This window comes from Balaenoptera borealis (genome assembly GCF_965194805.1).
Source record: "Balaenoptera borealis genome assembly, chromosome: 6".
Classification (NCBI taxonomy): Eukaryota; Metazoa; Chordata; class Mammalia; order Artiodactyla; family Balaenopteridae; genus Balaenoptera; species Balaenoptera borealis.
The window spans coordinates 44,291,070-44,317,456 of NC_138863.1; the positions used below are offsets into that span (position 1 = coordinate 44,291,070).

Below are 26,387 nucleotides of genomic sequence, written 5' to 3' on the forward strand. Positions count from 1 at the left end.
TCACAGTTCTAAATGTTTTGCCAAAGGCTAAAGCTGCAGATTTTTCCTCCAGAAGGGAAACAAAACTAAGCTCAACCCCCTCTTTGCTCTCCCTAATACTTCAGTGACATTAACTTATCCCTTAGATGTTTAGAAGAGGTTTACTAATTGAGCAGGAATTTTTCCTGTCTTCAATATTTTATTGAAGTGTTTCAAGCAACATAAACAGTACAAAATCCACTATTAAGAATCTCGCACATTTAACTGCGGCACGAATATCAGTCATTTATTGACATTAACGTTATGAACACATAATGGAAAAATGCTCCTCAGAAGAGGAAGGTGGGTTTCGAGTCCCTGAGGATGGAGCTCGTCTATGTATGTGCATCCACAGGGGCCAGGTGTCGGAGGAGGCGGCTCAGGAATGCCTCCAGCTGCTTCTTTGATCTGTAAGCGATCAGTCCTCCCTTGTTGGCCCACTGGTCCACTCCAGCAGCGCCTCTGTTTCCCACGTGGTACACCAACTGTGGCAAGTCAAGTCCCGAGTTGGGGTTTCTTTCCAAGCACTCTTTTAAGTCCACCATTCCCCCACCCATGGCCCTGAGGATGGCGTGAGCAGCACAAGAGTCCCACTTGAAAGTGGTGTCTTCTGAGAAGATGTAAATGTCAACAAGGCCGAGGACAACACAGAGGCTCTTGTAACCAGCCCCAGCTGCCCGGAATATGCGCTCTCCACACACACGTGACAGTGCGGCCTTGACGGTCTCCTTTTCACTTGTACTAATGACAGCTGAGAACGGGTGGGAGCATTCCGCCTCAGAGCTGGGGTTTGGGGTCACTTGGCTCTGCGTTTCACTGCTGTTTCTTGTAGAGACGGGAGGCAGAAATGAATGGATATTGGTCCCCATGTAAGAAAGGCCCCAGTAGCAATGTCCTTTCCACCTGTGGAAGAGAACATTCAGTTTGTGGCCGTAGGTTATCCCATTCGTTTTTCATTGCTCATATGGCTTCCCAACTTGATGATATGAAAAATATATAACATAATGGGTCTCAAGGTCCTTAAGCCTAGAAATGGATACCAAGTAGCTAATTCATTTCTAAAAGTTACTCCCTGTGCGTTTTGCTGCCTGTGCTGTTGCAGGTTAGGAATGCTTTCAGGTTTTCTGTATTATCACACCCATCTAGGACAATGCTAAAATATTTGTGGGATTTCTGGCCTCCAGGAACAGAGCAAAGTTTCACTGCCACTTTTGGCATTTGAAGTTTAATGGGGGGAAAGATGAACAGATAAATAATCTTTTCAATCTGCAAATCTTTCACAATCCTTAAGCTTTTCTTCAGTTGGGAACGCCTTTTCATTCTCTAATTCACTAGCTCCACTTTGGTTTTAACACCAAGAAAGATGGACTCATTATTTTTGGCAACAACAAAAATAGCACCTATCATTTCTCAATGTTTAAGTTACTATATATGCTGGATAGTTTATTTACAGAGATGGAAACTGAGGCTTAGAGAATGTAAGTGTAAGAATGTAAATCAGCGGTAGAATCTGCATTCAAACCCAGGAAGTCTCACTCTAGGATCTGTGCTACTAACTACTTTGTCAATCATTTCTAGGTCATGATTATGCCAGCATCCAGTCCCACTTATTTTTAACTTCTTAACGACCCTTTAAAGACAACAAACACTTTCAGTTTGGAAAAAGGCAGGGTTAGAAGAAAACTATCAAAATTCCATAGGTGTAGTTTATGACAATTAAAGAACAAACAATTCTCAGTTGCTTGAAGCAAGTCAAAGTTTAATATAAATATGTAGTTCTAGGACTTCCCTGGTGGCGCAGTGGTTAAGAATCCACCTGCCAATGCAGAGGACACGGGTTCAAGCCCTGGTCAGGGAAGATCCCACATGCCGCGGAGCAACTAAGCCTGTGCGCCACAACTACTGAGCCTGCGCTCTAGAGCCTGCAAGCCACAACTACTGAGCCCACGTGCCACAACTACTGAGCCTGCGTGCTGCAACTACCGAAGCCTGCGTGCCTAGAGCCCGCGCGCCTAGAGCCCATGCTCCGCAACAAGAGACGCCACCGCAATGCGAAGCCCGCTCACTGCAACCAGAGAAAGCCCGCGCGCAGCAACGAAGACCCAACGCAGCCAAAAAACAATAATAATAAAAATCAAATAAATTTATAAATAAAAATATGCAGTCCTATACAAGTGGAAAAAAATATTATCTATTTCAATAAAAAACTGAAATCACAGGAGAAAAGCTGCTTCTTCTTGGCCTCTGCCATGCCCTGGAGCCCCGCAAGAATGGGCCATGGATCAGAGCATCTGTGCCCTGCACAGGAGTCCAGGGGAACCTGAGGAGGGAGGAGGCATTAGAGGAAGTGATGCTGGAAGTTCTACCGGAAGAGCACCCCAGAGCCAGGTCCTAACCCTGGCCGTACCTACTCAGCTTTTCATTAGATCATTGTCACATTTTGCTGCGAGACCCAGGGCTGAGAATAAAAAGAAACTTAATTCAAACATGCAGATTTTTAGTAGGAATACCAAATCTACTGAGTCATGGGAATGTCACACGGAGAGATCATCTTGACAATAAGCAAAGCTGAGGTTGTAAATTCTAAAAACCATAATATACCAAAAATTTTCATCTTTTACCTGAGGGTGTTTAGGTCTTGTGATACAAAAGGTTGGTTGATGACTCCCATCAGGGGCACCCCTGTCTGTATGTCATAGACACCAATTAAAATAGTGACACACTGAAGTCCACTGGGGAAGATTCCTTGGTTGGATTTAATGTCAGCAGAACCTTTTATATACTGATAAGTTGAATCTGAAAAATGAAGTAAATTTGTTAGGATTATTTGAAATGATTACTTAGAAGACGATGATGAATACATCTACAAACCCTGTACTATATAGTTTCTCTCTTCTAATTTGGTAACTGCTATGGTCTGAATGTTTATGTCCCCCCAAAATTCTTACCCCCAAAAGTTGATGGTATTAGTAAGTGGGGCCTTTGGGAGGTACTTAAGTCCTCAGTGTGGAACCCTCATGAATGGAATTAGTGTTTTACAAAAGAGGCTCCAGAGAGATCTTTAGTCTCTTCCAGAATGTGAGGACACAGTGAAAAGGTACCAATTATGAATCAGGAAGAAGGACCTCACCTAATCATGCTGGCACCTTGATATCGGACTTCCTAGCCTCTGGAACTGTGAGAAATAAATTTCTGTTGTTTAAAAGCTACCTAGTCCATGGTATCTTGTTATAGCAGCCCAAACTGACTAAGATAGTAACCAATCAGTTTTTACCTTTGGGTGTCACTTATATTGAATTATTTTTTTGACCTCTTGTATTTCACTTTTAAGCTGTTTGTGTTTCATTTTCCCAACTATATAGAAATTCTTGGAGAGAAAGGACATGTCTATAGTTCCTATGGCAGCTAGCATAGCACCTTGCAAATAACAAGCACTCAAATATCCATCACATGTCAAAATCATTTAAAAGCTAATAGCTCAGGATAACCAAGGGGATTCCTTAGAGCTCTTACTAATCAGAGGACAAGTCCAAGGTGGATGGGAAAGCCTCCTTCCAGGAATCTGTCAGGGGTGGAATTACCTTTTTGTTTGTTTGTTTTTGCCCCTCAAATTAGAAGGAAGGAGACAATGATGGTAGTACAAGAGGAAGAAATTGATGGTACTCCTGAGAAAAAGAAGCCAAGTAGCTAGGTTTCTTCTTAAAAGACTGTACATGCCAGCAGCTGACTGCCAACATCTAATGAGTTAATGCCCAGTTAAGGATGTGCCAGGCACAAGATCCAGAGAGCTAGCTAACAGAATCAATTCAGGATAGAATAAGAAAACAAGGTTTCTGTCCCTCAAAAACCTTAACTGAGGCTGATTTACCTTCAAGCAATAAAAGATTCTGGAAAACATTCTTAGTTTGCATATACAATCCATAGGCTGAATATTCTCTAATTCTCTGATAACTAAAGGCATTTCTATCATTATTAATGTGCTTGTAGGATGGGGAGGGTGGGGGGAGTTTGCCTGTTCAGCGTGATTGGTTGCAGTTGTACTGGGTAGAATATGCCAGGAAGGTTGGGGGAAAAAGGGGGACTTCCGAAGATTAATACCTAGGGCATTATATTAATAGCATCACTGAGAGAGGCCTATACTTTTCAAACAATGAGCTATAGATTATGTTTCTACTATAATCATGACCACAAAATTAATGGTGAGGTTTACACAGGACTCACAAACTGACAGCTAAGAGTCACATTCAGCTGTGTTTTGCTTGGCCTGTATAGTGGTTTTGATTGTTTGCTTGTTTAACTGAATTAGTAGCCAGTGGTTAAACTGTGAAATCTCACATAAAAACCTGGATTTTGATTTTTTTTAAAAAATCTGATGAGCTGGACAGTATTCCCAGATGGCAATAATCTGCTGGTGCTGAATGTTCTTAAAATGGCATGTGTGCTCAATTAGTTATAGCTGCTATCACTTCATTCTTCTCTCATATTTAGCAGTCTGGCCCCTGAGGTCTTTCAAAAATGAGTTAATTCAGCTTTGTATATGTGCCTGTGTGTGTGTGTGTATAAGTGTGTACACACACACACATGTTATAGATATATGTGATAGATATATGTATATAACACACACCTCAGCTCTTCGTTTATCTTTTTTTTTGGCTGCACCGCATGGCTTGTGGGATCTTAGTTCCCTGACCAGGGATTGATCCCGGGCCACAGCAGTGAAAGTCATTTATCATTTTAAAAATTCAAAAAATTTAAAACTCCTAGGAGAGTTAAACCATACCCTCAATTTTTATTTTTCTAACCCCCCGCCAAAAAAAAAAAAGGATTACTAATGAAAGCAAATAAACAAAAGCAAACACTCTCTCTACTTACCTATAGGATCCACCCAAACTCCCAAAGTGTCCTGTGGAATGTTGATCTCTATTGCATCCAGAGCTGGGTCACTAAAGACAACGTCCTGATGTACAACCTTGGCTAATGCTTCAGATGCCAACTTGTTACCATTAAGGACTTTGTTGAGAAGATCTACTGTTTCTTCCTCTGTTGGACACAGTCTGATGATAATCTTTTCCCCTAGAGTAAAGACAAACTAAAGACCATTACATCTCAAGTTTCAGGGGAGAAAGAACAACAGAGGGGTGGGAAGAAACAAAAGCTGTGAGGGCACCTCAGACTAGGTGAGGGCAACATATCCATACCAGTGTTTCCTAACCTGGCTGATTGCCAGAATCACCCAGTGGCCTTCATAAAGTCATAGCTGCTCAGTGGTCAGTCATGCACCTAACAGCGAGGAATGAATTCCAGGTGTCAGAGGACCTACTCTCCAGAAAAATGTCCACATGGGCACATGCACACAGTTTTTTGTATCTAGTTTAAGGGAGCTCATGGACCAGTTAAGAACCCTGAGTCCTTGATAATCAATCTTTATATTTTTTGCCTTTTGACTTTTCGTATACTGTGGGTCACCCTATTCACATTTGAATATGTTATTGAAAAGAATGGAGTTCTTATCAGTACAAAGAAGGGCTTCTACCTCCCTAAATTGTTTATGCTCAGTAAAGTAACATAAGATGAAGTACATTAATCTTTAAATGTGGTAAAGCGGTAGGACTCTAAATGACATACATAGAATAGCTCTCTGTGAAACCACTGGAAATCAGGATGTAAGCAAAGCTGCTTCTGCGATTGAAATCCCAAGTTACCGAATCCAGGTGCTTTACCATCACTTTAAAACCACTTCTTAGACTCTTGCTTAATCTGGTTTCCGGCCCCCGCAAAAGTAAGAAAAGAGGCTGGCAAAAACAGGCAAGTTAATAGCAACAGAAAGTCACAGCAATGCAGAATATAAATTTTTTAAAAATTAAGAAAACATGGCACTTTGGAGATTTTGTGGTATATAGACAAATACTCCTAACTAACCTAGCCATTCCAAGAACAGCAGCATTTGCATCACCTGAGAACTTGTTAGAAATTCAGAACTGCAGTCCCCATCCCAGACCTACTGAGTTCTAACAAGATCCCCAGATGATTCATGTGATCCTTAGAGTTTGGGAAGCACAGTGTGAGTCTATTACAATGATGATTCTGAAACAGCAAGAAACAATTACATGTAGTTCAATTCAATTAAATGAGACTGTAAAAGTTGGGGAATAATAATGCTAATCACTGCCACTTGCTGAGCACCTACACTAGACTCAGTAAAAGTCATGGGATCATTCAAGGGAGCAAATCATATCACATTACTCCTTTGCTTAAAATTTGCCACTGAATTCCGATCGTGCTTAAAGGAAAATCCAAACTCCTTCCTTTGAACTTCCACTGTCTCACCTCACCTCATCCACCAGCCCCTCCCCCTCGCCATGGTTCTCTGCTAAACCCATTCTCTCCTTCAGTTCTAAGGAAAATGTACGTGGAATGCCTTTTTGCCCCTATAATTCTAGATACGTAAATGAAATATTAAAATAACTGTCTATGAAGTAGTCAAACAGGATTTTAAGTGTAGGATTTCTTACGGGTAAGTCACAGGTGTTTTTTTTAACACCTTTATCGGAGTATAATTGCTTTACAAGATTGTGTTAGTTTCTGCTATATAACAAAGTGAATCAGCTATATGTATACATATATCCCCAAATCCCCTCCCTCTTGCATCTTCCTCCCACCCTCCCTATCCCACCCCTCTAGGTGGTCACAAAGCACCGAGCTGATCTCCCTGTGCTATGCAGCTGCTTCCCACTAGCTATCTATTTTACATTTGGTAGTGTATATATGTCCATGCCACTCTCTCACTTCATCCCAGCTTACCCTTCCCCCTCTCCATGTCCTCAAGTCCATTCTCTACAACTGTGTCTTTATTCCTGTACAGGTGTTTTTTTTAATCTTAAGTTTAAATGAGATTTTTCTTTCTTCTTACTGAGTGTCATAGAATTAAGTGTATTTTAATACACTGCCCATGAAGGAGACAAATTTTTCTCCAGAGTTAATCCAGAAATTAGTTTTCTTTGTAAACATGCCTCTAGATGTTTAACTATTTGTCACATGATCAGTGTTTAAAGTTCACTACTTTAATGTTCTACCATTAAACAAACAAAAACCCAGACAAACTAAAAACAATTTGTTTCTCTAAAAAGGATCAGCGATTTTGATATTTTCCTCTCTATCACAAGGGACCTGGTGGTCCATCAAAGGAGAATTTGGTCCACAGGAAACTAATTAAATAAGCGTTAAAACTTGGTAGTAAAAGGAACCTTTTTGGTTGTCCAACTCCCTTTACAGAGGTTCTGAGACCAGAGAAGCCATGAGGTGATTTCAGGGACAGGGCCTCCTCTACATTCTCAGCCAAGGTCTATGGACTCCCTAGGAGGTCTCCACAAATGGGTTTACTTGGACCTGAAATTGCCTGCAAAACTGTGTAGATGTGCGTCTTTCTGGGGGTATCTATAACTTCCATCAGATTCCCAAAGGGCCATGCAACTTTCCCAAAGGTTAAATCATACATTATTCAAATGCTACAGATTTATATCTAGAATAATACATGTGGACTTGCTAAATAATCCTAAAATGCCACATCTCCCTATCTTAAATGGCATGATATTCTGAAGTACTGAATGAAGCTTAACATTCAAATATGTTATTTACATGAAAGGCCTCCAAACATCCATTTACTTCATGATATAAGTTGAAAATAAAAATACCATATGATAATTAAGTTATAAAAATACGTTAAGATTTTTATACTTACCCAAATCATTTGTAAACTCATTGGATTCTTCTCCAAAAATTTTTTTTCCCAAGCCTGGAAACTGAATGATTCAGAGTATGACAAAAATACAACAATAAAGAAAAAAAGAAAATCCCACATTTATGTTCAATTCTGAACAGATTTTCATTTTATACTTCAAATTAAATAGCACAATTAGATCTGAAATTTACAATTCCAGAAATCAATCCAAGTATAAAAAGTGAAGTCAGTTTGGTTCAGTACTTAGTTTTCTAATATTTTCCTGCTCCTTTGCCCCTTTAGAAAGTCCAAATCATGGTAGAAGTCTGGTTTCCTTATGTATTGTTGAGTCTGCAGAAGTACTTCTGGAAACTTCATCCTTCTAGTTAAGGGCCATAGAGCTAGAATGTTTACAAAGGAGATGTTTTAACTGTTGCTCCTAAACAGTACCTAAGTAGCTTATACAAGTTAATGTTATTGACCAAGTACCTGAGATGATTACTTGAGATTGGATAGAAGGTATCAGAGGATAACATTTGATTTTGTTTTCATTGTCAGGTGTGTTTTCTGTACCTGTTGGAGGTATCATTAGCCACCAGGCTAGGAAGGTGATATAGCAAAAAAGGGGAAATATTTTATTTGCCAACAATTTATGTGCCAATACAGAATTTTTTAAAAAAAGAAAAAAAAGCTAAATAGGAATTTTCTCTCATCTCTGTATGACCAGGAAGCTTTCAGACACATTTTGCTTCTGATTTTCTCTGCAGTAAAGATAATTTCTCTCAAAATATGTGCTGAATTATGATATGAGTACAGTTCTCAGGCAATAAAAGCAAGGAAATGCTTCAAATATTTGAGCTCAGTTATTCACAGATGGCCAGTAGCTTTAATAGTGCCCACAGCTACTTGTTATTTTTAACTCTTTTAAAGAACAATGCAAGTCGGGACTTCCCGGGTGGTGCAGTGGTTAAGAATCCGTCTGCCAGTGCAGGGGACATGGGTTCGAGCCCTGGTCTGGGAAGATCCCACATGCCTCAGAGCAACGAAGCCCATGCACCACAACTACTGAGTCTGCGCTCTAGAGCCAATGTGCCACAACTACTGAAGCCCGCGAGCCTAGAGCCCGTGCTCCACAACAAGAGAAGCCACTGCAATGAGAAGCCCACGCACCGCAATGAAGAGTAGCCCCCGATCACCGCAACTAGAGAAAGCCCGTGCACAGCAACGAAGACCCAACGCAGCCAAAAATAAATAAATAAAATAATTAAAAAACAAAAAAAAGAACAATGCAAATCAACACGGCCTGGCACTGAGCCGATTCATCAATTCATCCAGGGCCGAAGCTCCAGTCTCCCAGCCTGCCTAGAAACCCTTTCTGAGGCTACAGCATAGGAGAGTCATGAAACTATTTTATACAAGCCAAAAGTGAATATCATTTATGTGTTCATAAGTCCTAGCATATACTTCATGAATGAACAACTGCCTGAACTTGTTATAATGCTCTGGGGCAAATATTAGCCCACAGAACTTAACGTTGATACATTTCTAATCCAGTTGTTCAACCATCCCTTCCACCCAGCTCTTGATCAGTAACAAAAATAAATTTGCTTCCTTTTTAGTTTATTGGAGCCAGATATTATAGGACATGAAAAAGTACAGTTTGTAGAAATTTCAAGGGGTCATTTATTCTCTCTTCCTGCCTGTGGTCAAGAATTCACTTAAATGATTCTAAATGATTCCTAATATTTTGAGAATTTCATAGAAACGATTCTAATATTTTGTAGGGCTTTCCGACATAAAATTCTATCCTCCCAAACCTAAAAGAAAAGAAATTATTAGATTACCATATAAAAGGCAATATAGTATTGCAAAGAGCACAGACTCGGTCAGCCTGTGTTCAAAAACCAGCCGTGCCATTCACTTGCTGTGTAACCTTAGGAAAGTTATTTAACCTCTCTGTGTCTCCCTTTTCTCATCCATTACAATGAAATAATTGTTCTTGCCTTATAAAATTGTTATGATTAAATTAATATATTTAAAGCCCTTAGAACAGTACCTGGCTCACAGTAAGCATTTATAAGTGTCTGCTAATGTTATTATTTGTTATTACTACTTATGAATATAATTTCTTTTCCCCAGTCAGCTTAAAAGACCTAGAATTACAATCATTGTTAGTTATAAACAATGTTTTCCTTTTCAAATAAAGGGAGACTTTAAGTCTCCAGGACTCTATGAGCCCATAACTGAGGCAACCATTAGATAAATGATTATGTCAAAAGGTGGGACTTAATATATCAAGTTAAAAAAAAAGTTATAAAACAGTATGTTCTCATTTCTTTTGAAATAAGTTGTATGTGCCATGTACACACACAGAAGGAAAATATTCTAACAATATTTAGCAAAACAGCTGTGGTTTTCTCTAGTGGTAGGATTAAGAGGATTCTTATTTTTCCATATTTAAAATTTTTTTCTGCAGCACACATTTTAGTATATTGTAGTCAAAACAAGGGGAAAAACCCAAGTTGTTTATTAGAATCCAAGGTGTTAGTAATGGGGGTAGGGGGGACAAGCAGGGGCAGGGGTGGCGAGGAGAAGGGATGTTATTCTATAGAGGGAAAAAACCACAGGGGCAAATATTCTGCAATTACATTGGCTGGGAGCTTTCTTACCTTGTTCTCCATATTCTGTTTTATAACTTCCTGTACCAGTACATCAGCCAGGGTCTTGAAATCAACTGCAAACTTCTTGTTCTTTTCTCCCTCTTTCTTTTCTTCTATCAGCAGCTGGAAGAGGGCTTCCTGCTGCCTGCACGCCCGGGCAATGTTGGCAGCTTTCTCAGAGACACAGAGCAGCTCCCGGAGGATACCTGACATTTCTGAACCTGGCTTTTCAGTTGCAGCGTCTGGTGGAATCGGCACCCACCCTCCGGGCCGTCAGCTGGAAAAGTACAAGAATGTGAAAGAGAAAGCAGTTCAGAGAGTGATGTCAGGATGCCTCGGCACTGCTAACAACCAATCTGGCAGTCAACCGGTCAGCATGGCTGAACAGCTGCTATAGATCACAGTCGCATCCTCCGGGTGGAAGACTAGATAGCATCTAAAATTTGAAACTTATTTTTAAAGATCAAAAGATTTATAGTCTCAAATGCATTATGCAAAGAACTGAATTCTCAGTGAAAGAAAGAATTTGAATGAGAATCTACATTATATTTACAAAACCCTAGACCAATAGGCAGGTGGATACACGAGCACAATGTTAAATGAAAGGAAAAGCCAAGTTCACGTAATGACCCTCGAATGAGCTCACAAGCTTAGCAACAACATTATTAAAGTAGTGCTCTTTCTTTCACCCTTTGGGGGGAGAAGGAAGAAGTGAAAGCCCGTTTATCCCATCAGTTTGGGGGCAACTTTCTAAAGTACCAAGCACCACACCAGCAAGCATCTTTGTGTCCTGCAGGACTCTGAGGTCACACTTGGGCTAGCAATCCAGGTGATCTCCCAACCCCAATCACCTTTTTTTTCTATTAAAAAAGTCCCACCAGCTGTGCTGCTCTTCTAGCAAGTTTAAATAATAAAGTGAATTCAAACATGCAACTTGTTGGGACTTGAAAAGTTCTGGCTTCTAAGAGGCATGCTACCACACCTTGACATACCTATCAGGTAATTAGGAGAGAAACATTTCTCAGTTTCAGTAGTAGCTGCATTTTATTGAATGCTTTAATAATTCCTATCTCAGTATTGTGAGAATTACTGTGAGGATTATCAGCCCTGCTTTACAGTCAAGGAAACTGAAGCTTAGAGAAGTTAAGCAACTTGTTTAGGGTTACACAAGACTAACCGGCAGGGCTCACACAGAAGCTCATGTTCTTTATTATCATAACAAATACTCTACTGCTTAAAAAAAAAAAAAAAGAAGTTCCTTTAATGGACTCTAGGAGGCTGAGAATTAGTACAACAATAAAGATGTCAATGCAATGGAGTTAATTGTGAATTGTCATAGCCGTTTTGTCTTAATCAGATCTGCTTTAAATAATATATGCTGTTTTCTTAAGATTATGGGTCAACCACCCTAAGAAAATATGTCCAACCTCAACAGTAATAAAAGGAAAGTGAATAAAAACAATGAGACATCCTACTTCACTATTAGATGGGCAAAACTGTTTTTAAAGTTAATTTTCATTCTTGCAGGTGTGGTGAAACAGGTGCTGATACTCTGTTAATGGGCGTGCAAACAAGTGGGTTTCCACAGAGCAATTTGAGAAAAATGTATCAAGATCCCTAGAAATGTTATTACCTTTAGCCAGTAACTCCAGTCTGGCCGTTTTTTGTGTTAAGTCACAGTTGTGTTAAAATATTTCCACAGAAGAAGGATTAGTATTATTGACAGTAGCAAAAAGTTAAAAATAATCTTAAACATTGGTGCAATGTAAGATAGACTACAATGTCATTCTTAAAATAATATTTTTGAAGAATATTTAATAGGGATATATGTTAATGTTATAATATTAAGTGTATATATAGTATCATAGTATGTTCCTAATTTGTGTTTATACACATATGCACTCTATACATATAGAGAGAGTCTGAAAGGCTAGTAGGTGATGTTTTAATGATAAACAGACATTTAATGGTAATTATCACTGGGTACTAGAATTGTGGAGGATTTTTTTCATTATGCTTTTCTATAATTTTCAAATATTCTACAATAAATATATACTGCTTTTCTAATAAGAAATGATATTTTAAAATATCTTGGAACAATTAAGCACAAAGGACAAGAATTCCTCAATTCCTGGAGATAACTGTCCAAACAAAGTGGTACTGTAGTGACAACACAAACATCAGGTAGTAGAGATGATAGAGTTAAAAATTAAACAAAAACACCTGCCTACCTAAATGCCTTTTCCCCCCCAAGGATGGAATAATATGTTAAAAAAATTCACTTTGGTTGACTTAAACCTCAACATTAAGAAAAACGATTATATTAATACAGCTGAGGCACTTTGACTTAGAAACAATTTATGGTATCTGTATGCTCTAAATTATAAGTTATATATAATATATACATACATGGATACATAAATATCAGTAGAATACAGAAGCTCCAAGTGTATAAATTCAGTAACTTTGATTATTTTGATATCTTGATACATGTTATGAGGTTATTGTAAGTAAAGGAAAAAGAATCAATGAACTAACAGTACCTAAGCAGCTTTTTATCTTAAAAGCAGCATGAAGATTTTAAGGAGTTCAGCTTGAAAACTTTCTAAATTAACAATACCAGTATTGTCTATTTTACTCAACTTTGTTAAAGTCAATTTTTTTTTTGGTGAAAGAAACACCGTACCACCACACCATTGGATAACTAAGAATCTCTCCCTATGACGCCCTCAGAACACTCAGGTGAGTTACCCACACAGGCTACAATCTCCAGGCACCACCCTTCTCCTCACACGGAAAACTCACCAACTTAGTCCTGATAAGTTTCTATACAGCTGCCCAGAGATTTGGAGTTTCTCGCCTTTGAACCTGACCTTTATTTCCTCAATAATGACCATTCTCACTTCACCTGAGCACAGCAACTTGACCAATGGGGGAAAAACTAGCAGCTCTAAACTTCAGTCCTGTAATTAACAGGTGCACAGATTTTAAGAATTCATCATAACACAGTAAATCAGATTTTTCAGTTCCAAAGTTATCCCAGAACTCAACCTTAATCACCTTTTATTCTGAACCTAGAAAACACTACGGTGTCTTGTCAAGCTCCAGGTTGAACATGCAGTTTCAGCTTAGGACTAGGCTTTCTCCAGCCATCCTATAGAACCATCCTATAGAACCCAGAACTTCTTTAGCTCCAGGGTCCTAGCCCCCTAAAAAAAAATCTCTCACAGCTATCATCATGTACATGCAAGACTTTCTAACTAATTTGCATAGCTAGCCTGCTACTTTCTGGCTGAATGGACTATTTCCTCCAAATGAATGAGCCATGGTCCTCTGTGCTTCTCTCTGTAAGCTGCTTCCGTATCTCTCTCTCCATCTGTCCTCAATTCAATTCACTCAGCCAGGCCACAACACTCAGGGGCATAATGGACAATTTGCCCTCACTTTGAAGGACTCAACTTGAGAGAAACTGAGGGCTACATCCAATACAGAATTTCTTCGAGTTTATTAATAGCTTGTATTAACACTCATGGAAATTATCATTCAGATGATTTTTAAAAGCAAGTTTATATATGTGTTATTGGACTTCCCTGGTGGCGCAGTGGCTAAGAATCCGCCTGCCAATGCAGGGGACACAGGTTCAAGCCCTGGTCTGGGAAGATCCCATATGCGGGGGAGCAACTAAGCCCGTGAGCCACAACTACTGAGCCTGTGCTCTAGATCCCACATGCCACATCTACTGAAGCCCACCACATCTCTAGAGCCCGTGCTCCGCAACAAGAGAAGCCACTGCAATGAGAAGCCCATGCTCGCTGCAACTAGAGAAAGCCACGCACAGCAGTGAAGATCCAACACAGCCAAAAATAATAATAAATAAATAAAAATAAATTTTAAAAAAAGTTTATATATGCGTTATTGACCTAAGTTGGCTTTATTCAAACATTTCAAATACTTTAAATGAAAATTATTATAGATTCATGATTAGTAAGTTATGACATTTACCATAATTTAATAGTTTTGAATATAGAAGAAATTCCTTTGGGTTAGTATTTAATGGGTATTCTGGCAACCACGTGTTAGAATTATCTAAGGCGCCTATTAAAAAGACAGATTTCTGGGGCTCCATCCCCACTTAGTGAATCAGAATCGCTGGGGACAGGGTCCAGGAATCTGTAGTTTTGTCAGCCTCCTAGATGATGCTAAACTCTGAGATTTAATAGCTACTGTTCTTCAGGCTGTTCATTCATCTTTAATACTATGCTGGTAATTTCAGGGGGGCTGGCACCTGGTGGCCAGGTATCTTGGTGAAACCATGTGCTATCAGTTATTCATATGCAGAGAAAAAGCCCAAGTTAAAATAATAATTGCTAACATTAGGTACTCACTATTATGGCAGGCATCCTTCCAAGCACTTTACATATGTTTTTACATATGTTAATTCGTTTAATTCTCACACAACCCTGTGAAGAAGGTACTATTATCTCTATTTTACTGATAAAGTAACTGAGGCACAGGAGGGTAAATAATTTGCCCAAAATCACACAGCTAAGAAGTGGCTGGGACAAGATTCAAGCCCAGGTGAACCGGCGGAAACCCAGTTTTTTTGACTAAAGCACACTGTTAGCCAGTGCTCTGGCCAATAAAATCCTTTCATAAATTGTTAGCTGTTAACTAAGGGAAGAAATGAGCAATCACTGGATAAATAATCACAAGAATATTATTATTATAAGGTATATTATATATCAAAAAGGAGAGAAACACACACACCTCCCTGATAGCTGTCAGTAGTTTGATTATTAAAAAATCACTATTTGATACTCACTTTCCTTCTGCTCTCAGGAAAACCTTTCCCCTAGCTGACCCTCAGTCTCAGTGTAAACCATCTTTGCTGGAGAGTAAAAGCTCATCTATGTTCTACTGCTATCTCTCTTAACTGGCTGTCTTGGCATGAGGGGCGGGGAGGGGGTCAGCTCATGCCAAATATCTAATTCCTCTTGTATTTGTTTGCTAGGGCTGCCATAACTAAGTGCCACAGACTGGATGGCTTAAACAACAAATTTATTTTCTCACAGTTCTGGAGACTGGAAGTCCAAGACCAAGGTGTCAGCAGGGTTGATTTCTCCTTGGCTTGCAGACTTTCCTCTGTGGACGAGCATCTGTGGGTGTCTCTCCCTCTTTTATAAAAACTCCATTCAGATTGGATTAGGGCCCACTCATATGACCTCACTTAACCTTGAACTGAGTTAAGTTAAAGGCCCTATCTCCAAATACAGGCACATTATGAGGTACTGGAGAGTTAGGGCTTCAACGTACAAATTTAGAGAGAATACAATTTAGCCCAAAGAGACCTTGATAATCTTAGCAAATGCCAACCCAATCTATTCCTTTGTCTTCTTTTTTCTGGCCAAACAGGGAACTGGGGTAGGGTTCTCTTTCCTGTTTATGTGGTCAATAAGTTTAATTCTGTAAGACAATCTTTCCCACTAGGAGCTACTCACTTTAACAGCCAAATCATTAATGATCAGTGAACACTGAAATACTCTTATAAGCCTTATTTTGTGACAACCCATTTCAAGTCACATTTGAGCAGAACAGGTTTAAAGAAGTTACATTCCTCACCATCTCAGACCAAATGTACATCTACATGTTTACATAAGATCATGTCACAATGTCAGATAGAAACAGTCTCTTTAGCTTTTATGGGATTTTCACATCTATTAGAGAAACACTGAGTAAACTGAAGTAGGCTAATTAGAAAAAAAAAAAAGCTCTTAAGACTTTTCCTGGAAGCCCAAATCTCTCTACAAAGACAAAACTCAATTTTAATTTCTGACCATCTTATCATCTCATCAGAACACCAGATATTAAAAATCATATGTGAATAATATACACATATTTCAGACATGATAAACAGTAAAATGGGAAAGACATAGGCTTCGGAATCAGATAGACCTGGGTTGAAAACCAGGGCTCTGCCATCAACTAGCTGTGTGGCATCAGGTAATTGACCTACCCTCTCTGAGCCTCTCTCTTCATCTGTAATATGAAGATAATACATATCTTGCAGGGACACTGTGAAGATCAAAAGAGATATTTCTGGAAAAGCACCAAGCACAGAGCCTTGTGTATAGTAGATAACAAATGACAGCTATGACTATTAAATACAACTTCACAGAACCCACAATCACAGTCCTTACTTGAAAAATAAGAAGTCGGCAACTTTATATGGGTCACGGAAATCTTTTCTGAAAATGTACTATTCCATTAAATCTAAAAGGCTGGAAACTACTTGTAATTCTTTGAATGACCCAGAAAAAAGTTCCTTTATGCAGGCCAGATCTGATTGCTTCAGCTTCTGGGTGTCTGGGTGGAAACTTTGGCTCCCGGAGGCTGAAGACTACTCTGGCTTCATGGTAGACCATCTACAGATGGCTCAGGAGGGTCACTATTCTGTCAAGGGGGATATTTTGTCGGGAAACTTGTGGAGATTCTAGAGCCAAGGGTGTCTGTTTTTGTGTGATGAGCCTGGTTGTACCAGAAGCTGGCCATGCCCTTGTGTTGCTCACGGTGACAGAAATGTGACAACATAGATGAGGGCCCTCAACAAAACAGAACTGCTCGTTAATGAATAGGCAAGTAGGTCAAAGCATTTCTGTTGACATTCATTTCTTCCTGCAGATAACCTACTACTTTTACAGAGCCCACATTTTTGCCCATTAGACAATGACTCCACCCCTCCATCCCCACAATTCATAAACTGAATTCAGTCTGTCACTCATCCTCTGAAGACTGGCAATTTGAAATTACCGTGTGGTGGCCCTGCCTGACTGCTATTGCTGTTGGGGAAGAAGGTCCGACTTCCATGAAATACCTGGGTGCTTTACAAGAAGTGTTTTTGGTGACCTCTCTCAAAGGGGTGCAGCTGGCCAGGACTCTCCCTAGGTGGGCACATGCTGAGGGGTTGACCAAGGCTCTAAATTAGCTCACATTGCTATTGTAGGGGAAACAGAGACCTTGTTCCTCTTCCCCTTCCAGGTTAGGGCTGCTTTAGGGAGTAGTTTAAAGAATGGAATGGGCTTCCCTAGTGGCGCAGTGGTTGAGAATCTGCCTGCCAATGCAGGGGACACGGGTTCAAGCCCTGGTCTGGGAAGATCCCACATGCCGCGGAGCAACTGGGCCCGTGCGCCACAACTACTGAGGCTGCGCGTCTGGAGCCTGTGCTCCACAACAAGAGAGGCCGCGATAGTGAGAGGCCCGCACACCGCGATGAAGAGTGGCCCCCGCTTGCCACAACTAGAGAAAGCCCTTGCACAGAAACGAAGACGCAACACAGCCATAAAAAAATTAAAAAAATAAAAATAAAAAAAGAATGGAAGCTGCCAGAAAGGATGGGGAACAGAAGTGGGCCCACACGAAGTATGTAATGGGCTCAACTGGAGTAGCCAACGATGGCTAAAGTGCAACTTGCTAACAATAGCCTCCCCGACATCCCTAGGAGATGCTCATCTACCCACCTGGTTACCTAGGCCAGAAGGAAAACTGTACCACAAGCATTAACAGGCATTTACAAACACTAACTTTTAGGTCATCGGAAACTGAATTGCCCTTCCAGTGTATGAGCTTTGCTCAACTTTCAGATATTTGATCATCACACATTTCTCAGAATCCACTAAGCAGTACAGCATGGGACTGCCTGTACTTCTTTAGTGCTGTTTCACTTTGATCCCTTCGATGTTGCTGTCATCACTTCATAGTCTCTGATTAAGTTTAGCATTTTAGTGGCTGATTTCCCACCATCTGTCCATTTACTCCCATGCTCTGGGCAGATCATTAATTTGCACATGCTGTTCCCTCTGGCTGACATGCCCTTCCTCCTGCCTTATGCCTAATGTCTACTCACCTTCTCAGAATCAGTTCAAGGGCAAGAAACTTGAACAGATACTTCATAAAAGATGTTCAAATGGCCAATAAATATATGGAAAGATAGTGTAGCTTGTTAATAATCAGGAAAATGCAACTTAAAAGTCGCAACAGGGTATCACTGCATGTCCAGCCGAATAGCTAAAAGTAAAGATTGAAAATGTCAAGGTTTGATGAGGATGTAGAGCAATGAGACTCATACTGCTGGTGTGAATGAAACTGGTACAACCATGTTGGAAAATTGTTTATAATTTGTTGAATATAAGCATAACCTATGACCTAGCAATTTCTCTTATAGACTTGTACTCAACAGAAATTCCTGCACATATACATTAAAAGACATGTACAAGAATATTTATGATCAGCATAATTTGTTGCAGTAACCTCACACTAGAAATAACCCAAGTGACCATCAACACTAAAATGAAATAAACTGTGGCATACTTGCAAAAGAAAATACTATACAGCAGTGAGAATTAATTAATTATTGCTATAGGCAACAACACGGATGCATCTCACAAAAACATACTGCTGAGTGAAAGAAGTCAGACACAAAAAATATACGTGGAACAATTTAATTTAGTTGAAGTTCAAAAAAAGGCAAAACTAACTTATGGTGTAAGAAGTTGCAGTGGTGGTTACCCTTGGAGAAGGAGGAGGGATTATTGATGGGGGTAAATGATGGGGCTTTTAGGCACTGGGAATGTTCTAGATCTGAGTGATGGTTACATGGGTGGGTTGACTTTGTGTACATTCATCAAGCTACACCCTTAGGACTTGCATACTTTTCTGTATGTATTTCTATTTAGATAGAAAGTTTTTTAAAGGGTGGATGTGTGGAGAGAGAGGAGAGTCAGTTCGACAGTTGGCTCCTCCAGGAGCCATGCCTGACCCTCCATCTTGGGTACCTGGGCCATAGGAGAACGGAAGCAGGACAAATCTCTATCCCAGCTCTCCAACACACCGTACACTGGTTTGCTTATCTATGCCCTTGTCTGGCAGGAGATTTAAAAGTGCATGGTTTCTTATGACTCTTAGCGCGTACCTCAGGGGTGTTCAATAAATGTTGGCTTATGAATTTTCTCTTAGCTTTGTAAATACAGAATTCATCTTTGTCATATTGTTTATTATACTTGTATTTTATCAGCATTACCCAGGTGCCATTAGGCACGTGGGCCCATATTTATTTATATCAAAGTCTACATATATTCTGCATCCATTTACAAAAAAAACCAAAGCTGTATCTGGATGACTAGCAACTGAACCACATTTTTGAGCACCAAATCGGAATCTGATATTATGCTCTGACATTTGGAGGTGGCCTATCTTGATTAATTTTGTTGATTAAATAGCCAAAAATGCTGAGTTTAATTTGGTTTTGTTAGAGAAGACATTAAATATGGGATATGTAAATCCATCTATTTAACCTTCACATTTCTCCCTCCCTTCTTCTCATTCTTCACATAGAGCGTTGACATAACACGCCCATTTCTAAGCTGATCAGTCTACCTCACCCTGGCTCTAGTAAGGCTACTGTTGGACCACATTAGCCCACATTTTTGCTCACTGCTGCTGCTCAAAGCAATAGACCACAAAGAAGTCCTCTATCCTCAAATGTTGTTCTGGTAGGTTGTAAATGGGAGCTTGTGCTAAAGTAGTGTCTCCCAAATTAGTAAGATCAAGAATCAATTGAAACACTCATTAAAAATATAGATTTTTAGACTTTTCCCCTGGAGATACTGATCCAGTAAACCTGGGTTAAGGACAGGCAATGTCACTCATCTAATTTTTATTTGACAATTTAAGGGAACACCAGGTGCAACAGTCAGCTCTGTCTCTCAATAGTTATTAAGGAGCAGAACAGGGAAAGCTATAGCTATTGTGACTAAGAATAATGGCCTTGGTCGGCTAAGAGTCAACTATATTGTCTTTTTTGTAACAAAAATTAAATGCTGGAAAAAAATGCAAGTTGACCTACATAATAAGTATTCCACATTAGCATAATACTTGCCAAAAGTATACATTTCAATGTCTTCCCAGAATGCATTTGAAAAGTATGAAAAAATATTCCATTTAGAAATACTTTTAAATTTGTTAGTGACCCTTTTTCATCCTCTTCTCCGGAGTGAGAAACACTTTCACTAAATAGAAACTCTTTTCTATCTGCTGTCTTCCAACTATATGCTTAAACTTTTATATGCTAAGAGATGTTTTTAGCATACAACCGAGGTGTCACAAATGAAACCTGAAATCACATAGAATATAAAAAAATGGAAGTAGATTCAGGGTAGCTATCTTAACTGTGGGAAAGAATAAATATTTTTTAAAATACAAATTTAATGCCTAATTCAAGGCAAAAAGAAATATGTATGGCTTGTAGAAACTTTTCCAGCAGAATATTATTTATAGCTTTGATAATTGTTAATCTTATCATTAATCATATAAATCCTCAAGTCCATTTTGAATGTTTCCTTTTGCATGTAACATTTTTCAGTCATTTTATCTTTTCTTTTGAAATTTTGCAACACTTACTTTCCGTACCAACTCATTTAACACTGCCTTTTATGGTCTATGTGGGCCACCGTGGGTGTGTGGTAGAAAGAGCCTTGTTTAGGCCACAGGGGAGCTGGTTCTTAGGCTCTGCTTGGCCTTTAACCAACCAGGTGTAAAACCCTGGCCACATGTGTAAGCTCTCAGGGACTTGTTTTCCTCATTTCTGTAAACATAAAAAAGGAAAAGAAAGAAGGGAGAGAGTTTGGAGGGAAAGATTTCTATGGTCTGTTCCAGTTCAAAACTTCTCTATTTTTTTAATATCCACTTTCCATATAAAAGAGGTTGGGGACTATTATTCAGCCTTAAAAAGTAATGAGATTCTGTTACATGCCTCAACATGGATGAACCTTGGAAACATTATGCTAAGTGAAAGAAGCCAGACTTAAAAGAACAAATATTGTATGATTCCACTTATATGGGGTACCCAGAATAGTCAAACATAGAGACAGAAAGTAGGACGGTGGTTACCAGGGCTGGGAGGAGCAGGTAATGGGGAGTTATTGTTTAATGGATCCAGAGTTTCAGTTTGGGATGATAAAAAAGCTCTGGAGATGGATAGTGGTGATGGTTGCATAACAATGGTAACGTACTTAATGCAAGTGAATTGCACACTTGGAAATGGTCAAAATGGTAAATTTTATGTTATATATATACATTTTACTACAATTTTTTAAAGAGTAAAATACAAATAAAATTACAGGTTCAAAAAAGTGTACATTTTTAGGGGCTTCCCTGGTGGCGCAGTGGTTGAGAATCTGCCTGCCAATGCAGGGGACGGGTTTGAGCCCTGGTCTGGGAAGATCCCACATGCCGCGGAGCAACTAGGCCCGTGAGCCACAACTACTGAGCCTGCGCGTCTGCAGCCTGTGCTCCACAGCAAGAGAGGCCTCGATAGTGAGAGGCCCGCGCACTGCGATGAAGAGTGGCCCCCGCTTGCCGCAACTAGAGAAAGCCCTCGCACAGAAACGAAGACCCAACACAGCCAAAAATAAATAAATAAATACATTAGTTAAAAAAAAAAAATGTACATTTTTAAGGCTTTTGATGTTTATCATCTACCTAATAAGGGCATAATAAATATTTTTTGGTTGAATGAAAAAAAAAAAGGTTGGGGCGGGGTCATGAAAATTAAGTTGAAAGAGGGCACTAGGCTCTTTGCCTTGTAGTTGATTTTGCACTGCAATCACGCTGGTTTTTATATTTAGTGTGTGTTTATATGCTACAGCGGTTTGGGTTAATGAACATTATTAGGAAGGCCTAAGCCCCACCCCCCCATGCCTGCCCTTGGGGCACCATTGCTCTCTCTAATAGGCTGTAGGTTCCTTGCGAGCAGGATACACAATTTTTCCATCTCCCCATGATACACAATTTTTCCATCTCCTCATGATACACAGTGGGAGTTCTGTAATTTAATTGACTGATTTTCATTCCATTAGAGATAAACATGTTTAAAAGGATTTTCTTGCACTAAAATTAATCTGTAAGGGATTATTCATTATGCAAATTTTAGGATGATAACTGTTAGGAAACACATTCAAACGAGTTCTTTATAGAACTTCTTAGAAGACGGTTATTATTATTTATTTCTGCAATGATAAATTACATGACCTAAAATATATTCTCTGAATATTATAGCAAGAAAGTAAAAGTCAGCGATCACATTGGGTATCATTTTGGCAGGCTGGGTTTATGGCAGCATATCTCTTATCATTCTACTTCCATTTTGTAGAGGTGAATGTTTATTTTTAACAGATATTGACAAATGTTGAATACAACAATGCATAATACTGAATGTAACATATGCCTTCAAAGGAACATAAAGTGATAGAATATTTATAGTACCTTTTACTTGAAAAGGTCTAAGTACTAAAACGATATAAATGGCCCATTAAAGCCACTCCAATATACAAATATACTCAATGCTCTTGCATTCTTGCTAATCCTGCAACCATAGATAAATGTCTAAGCTAGTTAATATTTACCTTCTTGATCTGAGTTTTCATTTCTATTTCCCCCATTCTTTGCTATTCATGAAGCTTACAATCAACCATATTTTTAAAACAGACCTTTCATGATTCCCAGATCAAACTGGGATTATATGTGGTTATATGTGATTCTTGCAAATTCTCAGGAATTAACTAGAGGGGTTTTCTAGAACTTGGAAGATAAGATCCTATTTTTAAAACTACTGATGATAAAAAAAACCTTTTTAAGTACATTAGGATTACCTTAAGCAATATTAAATAACATTTTCCTTTGGTCATTTGAATTTAATCCTGTGCAATTTGTTACAACTCTCATTAGCATCGAGGGAAACCTAACCATCATCACTCTGTAAAGAAAAGGATAAATTTAAGTATCTATTGAAAAAGTTAGCAAATATTTACATTAATTTAAACTTGGATAATTAAGTTAAAAGATTTTAAACATTTACTTGATTAAAAATAAAAACAAGAAAGCAAAACAACCCTCCTCCACCCCTAAAACAAAAGAAAAAAAAAAAGAAAAGCAAAATAAAAGAGAAAGAAAGAAAAGGAATGGAGAGAGAAAGAAACTGATACTTTCCATTGTGGTAATTCATCTTAATGAATTATTTTATAGATTAATACTTTATTTTGTCAATTTGTTTTTATATATAATTGACCACATTTTATGCTGAAATAAAGTTTTTTCTTTTTTAGATGGTGTTGGGTCATTTTAATAAAAGTTATAAATAAGTTACTAAAATTTGCATGCTGGTCTTCCCTGATAAGGAACACAGAAAAAGTAACAAATAAGTCTGTTATATGAAAGAGAAATGATCAGGCACAATATTTTGCTGTAGATTACTATCACAGTAATTGCACTAAAAATCCATTAATAAAATGCTCTTATAACATTAAAGGACTTGAATTAAGATTGCTTACCACAAAAAAGAGACTGAACATGTAAAAATGTTTGCTGGGCTTCCCTGATGGCACAGTGGCTGAGAATCCGCCTGCCAATGCAGGGGACATGGTTTTGAGCCCTGGTCTGGGAAGATCCCACACGCTGCGGAGCAACTAAGCCCGTGCACCACAACTACTGAGCCTGCGCTCTAGAGCCCTTGAGCCACAACTGCTGAGCCCGTGAGCCACAACTACTGAAGCCCACACGCCTAGAGCCCGTGCTCCGCAACAAGAGAAGCCACCGCAATGAGAAGCCAGCGCACCGCAACGAAGAGTAGCCCCCGTTCGCCACAACTAGAGAAAAGCACGTGCACAGCAACGAAGACCCAAAGCAGCCAAAAATAAATAAATAAATAAACTTATTTTTTAAAAAAAGTTTGCTAAATTCAATCACCCCAGAAGGCTTGACTACAAAAGGATATAAAAGTTTCAGATTTCCTAAATGTGTGACATCATCATATTAGCAAAACCATAGCTTCCATTTAAGAACATGTTATGTACAGGAATGCTAATAGGTTATGTCAGCAACAGTTATTTCCCACTTGTGTTTCCCAATCTTGCCTTTTTTGTTTGTTTTGGTTTGTCCTTTTAAATTTTTATCATTTTGGCCTATCTTAAGTATCTTCCTTCCCTTAGAAATTCTAATTCAGGAAATCCCAAGTAGCAACCTGGGAGTCTTTTTAAACCAATATTATCCCCCCTTCCTCCCACTTGCCCACTACCCTAGGTAATTTTTTAAATTAGACAAGGTTGGGGACCACTGCTCAACACTAATCATGAGAGATGGGAAGAAAAGTGCTGTCAGCTCTGCCTTTATCTCTAAACTCCAAATCAAACAAAAACATCAACGTAGAGAGTTTTATTAGCTTCATTACAAGATTCAAATATTTTAACAAGGACATTTATTGAGGACACACATCCAGAAAAAGTTCTCATATACACCATCCTCATGTTTAATAAATGAAGAAGACACTTGGTTTTATTAATCACTTTATATAACATCATTATCTTTTAGGCAATTTGTCTACAAGATGAAATAGATTAAGACATTTTCTAAGTGGCAACAGAGACAGAAATAAAAGCAGAAGTAAATAAATAATGAATAACTATAACTTTTGTTTCACAGGCCTTATATGTCAAATAAGACACGATCATTTTTTTTCAGAACTACCACAAGTATAGCTGTAATTTAAATCTGTAATAAGATATTCCACATTAAATGGCATGAGTCCAAGCTGCAGTTTCCAACCAAGTGGTGATTTAGTCCAATAACTTGAAAAGAAACGGTAGCTTTCTCTATGAAAAAGTAAAATGTAACTTTATGCCTTTTACATAATCTTCTTCATGACTAAGAACTAACTGCAAGAGTAGTACAAAAATCCACAAAAGCTTAAAAATAGATTCTAAATAAGAATGCAAACAAATATCTGCCTTGAAAAAATGAACTCTTCCATTGCCCTTTTTCCCCCCTTCTATAACCTATTTTAAAAGGTAAAAAATGAGGTCACTTAGCTAATTCATCAGTCAATAGTAGTTCGGTGGATTATTTTCATCATTAGACTATTATCAGGTTGAGCAGGGCTGATCCTTATCAACTTCTTTGGTTTCAAAGCTAGGAATCACAGCAAAACAGCCAAAAACTGTTTTATTCAACATGTGGGATGCACTCAAGTGGTCTATCCACACAGCCTTAACCCACTGTTCTTTTGAAGTGAACGCCATTCACACAGTGGGCAAACTTCTGCTTATTCAACGCCTTAAAATTTGCTTTAAAACGGAAAATCTCCAAAGTACACACCTTGATTGTTTATATGTATTCTTCATGAATGTACTAAATAATCTAGGGATTTTTTTCAGGCTCTTCGTGTCTAACAGTATACACGATTCAGCCAAACCCATGTTAAATATCCGCATCCCCCTGCCCCACTACTCTACTCTGGCCACACCAACTAAATCTGCACGTCTCACCAGACCGCCTTTCAAAATGCAGTGAATTAAAAGCAAGGAGGCAAAGACTTTTCTAAATATAGTCCCTTCATGTTATTTTACGCTCATCTAGTAGGTCACTAGTGGCAGCCAGCAGCAATGGACACTAACAAGCATCTCTCAAAGCAAAACCAACGGGCGCTTGACAGCTACGCCATCTACACTTTCAACCCGGCCCACTGCTCTCGACAACTGTCAGATCAGCTTCTTCGACCTAAAAATGCTGATCGAATTAAAAAAAAAAAATTGTTTGCCGATCTTTCTTCCCACCGTCTACTTCTTTCGGGTCGTTTCTGCGGAGCCCAGGGAGCCGCAGGACTCGAGAGCTCCTCCGCCCGGCTGGTTGCAGCAACGATGTGGGCCGGGCCGGGTGGCAGCCTCGCTGCAGCGGACAGAGGTCATCACAGGCCGGGCGGAGAGGCAAGGAGCCCTGCTGGCCCAGATTTACTCACCTACCTTCCGGAGAGGCGATGGGTGCGTGCTGGTCGGGGACCCGAATCCGAGCAGGAAGGGAGGCTGTGGCGCCGAGGCGAGGGGGGGCGTAAAGAGGAAAGCGTATTACCTAAGCCGGGATGCGGAGCCCAGAAGGAGGCTGCAGCCTTTCCC

General features: G+C 39.2%; 2 protein-coding genes across 7 annotated transcripts in view; one reads left to right on the top strand and one right to left on the bottom strand.

Annotated features, from left to right (window-relative positions):
* Nucleotides 1-238: 238 nt before the first annotated feature.
* Nucleotides 239-26,387, bottom strand: part of INPP1 (inositol polyphosphate-1-phosphatase) — a 32,819-nt gene continuing 6,670 nt past the window's right edge. The window contains exons 1-6 of one of the 4 annotated variants that reach the window (XM_082397415.1): nucleotides 26,344-26,387; nucleotides 10,405-10,672; nucleotides 7,757-7,817; nucleotides 4,891-5,091; nucleotides 2,640-2,814; nucleotides 239-921 (exon numbers count right to left, since the gene is read on the bottom strand). In XM_082397415.1, coding sequence (XP_082253541.1) covers nucleotides 354-921; nucleotides 2,640-2,814; nucleotides 4,891-5,091; nucleotides 7,757-7,817; nucleotides 10,405-10,608 — 1,209 coding nt within the window. In that variant the 5' untranslated portion in view covers nucleotides 10,609-10,672; nucleotides 26,344-26,387 and the 3' untranslated portion in view covers nucleotides 239-353. Of the gene's footprint in view, nucleotides 922-2,639; nucleotides 2,815-4,890; nucleotides 5,092-7,756; nucleotides 7,818-10,404; nucleotides 10,673-26,233 lie in introns of all 4 variants that reach the window. The other 3 variants (XM_082397414.1, XM_082397413.1, XM_082397416.1) reach the window with 3 other exon arrangements.
* Nucleotides 24,259-26,387, top strand: part of HIBCH (3-hydroxyisobutyryl-CoA hydrolase) — a 107,452-nt gene continuing 105,323 nt past the window's right edge. Inside the window, exon 1 of one of the 3 annotated variants that reach the window (XM_082397389.1) lies at nucleotides 24,259-26,255. In XM_082397389.1, the coding sequence (XP_082253515.1) occupies nucleotides 26,002-26,255 (254 nt within the window). In that variant the 5' untranslated portion in view covers nucleotides 24,259-26,001. The remainder of the gene's footprint in view (nucleotides 26,256-26,387) is intronic. The other 2 variants (XM_082397387.1, XM_082397386.1) reach the window with 2 other exon arrangements.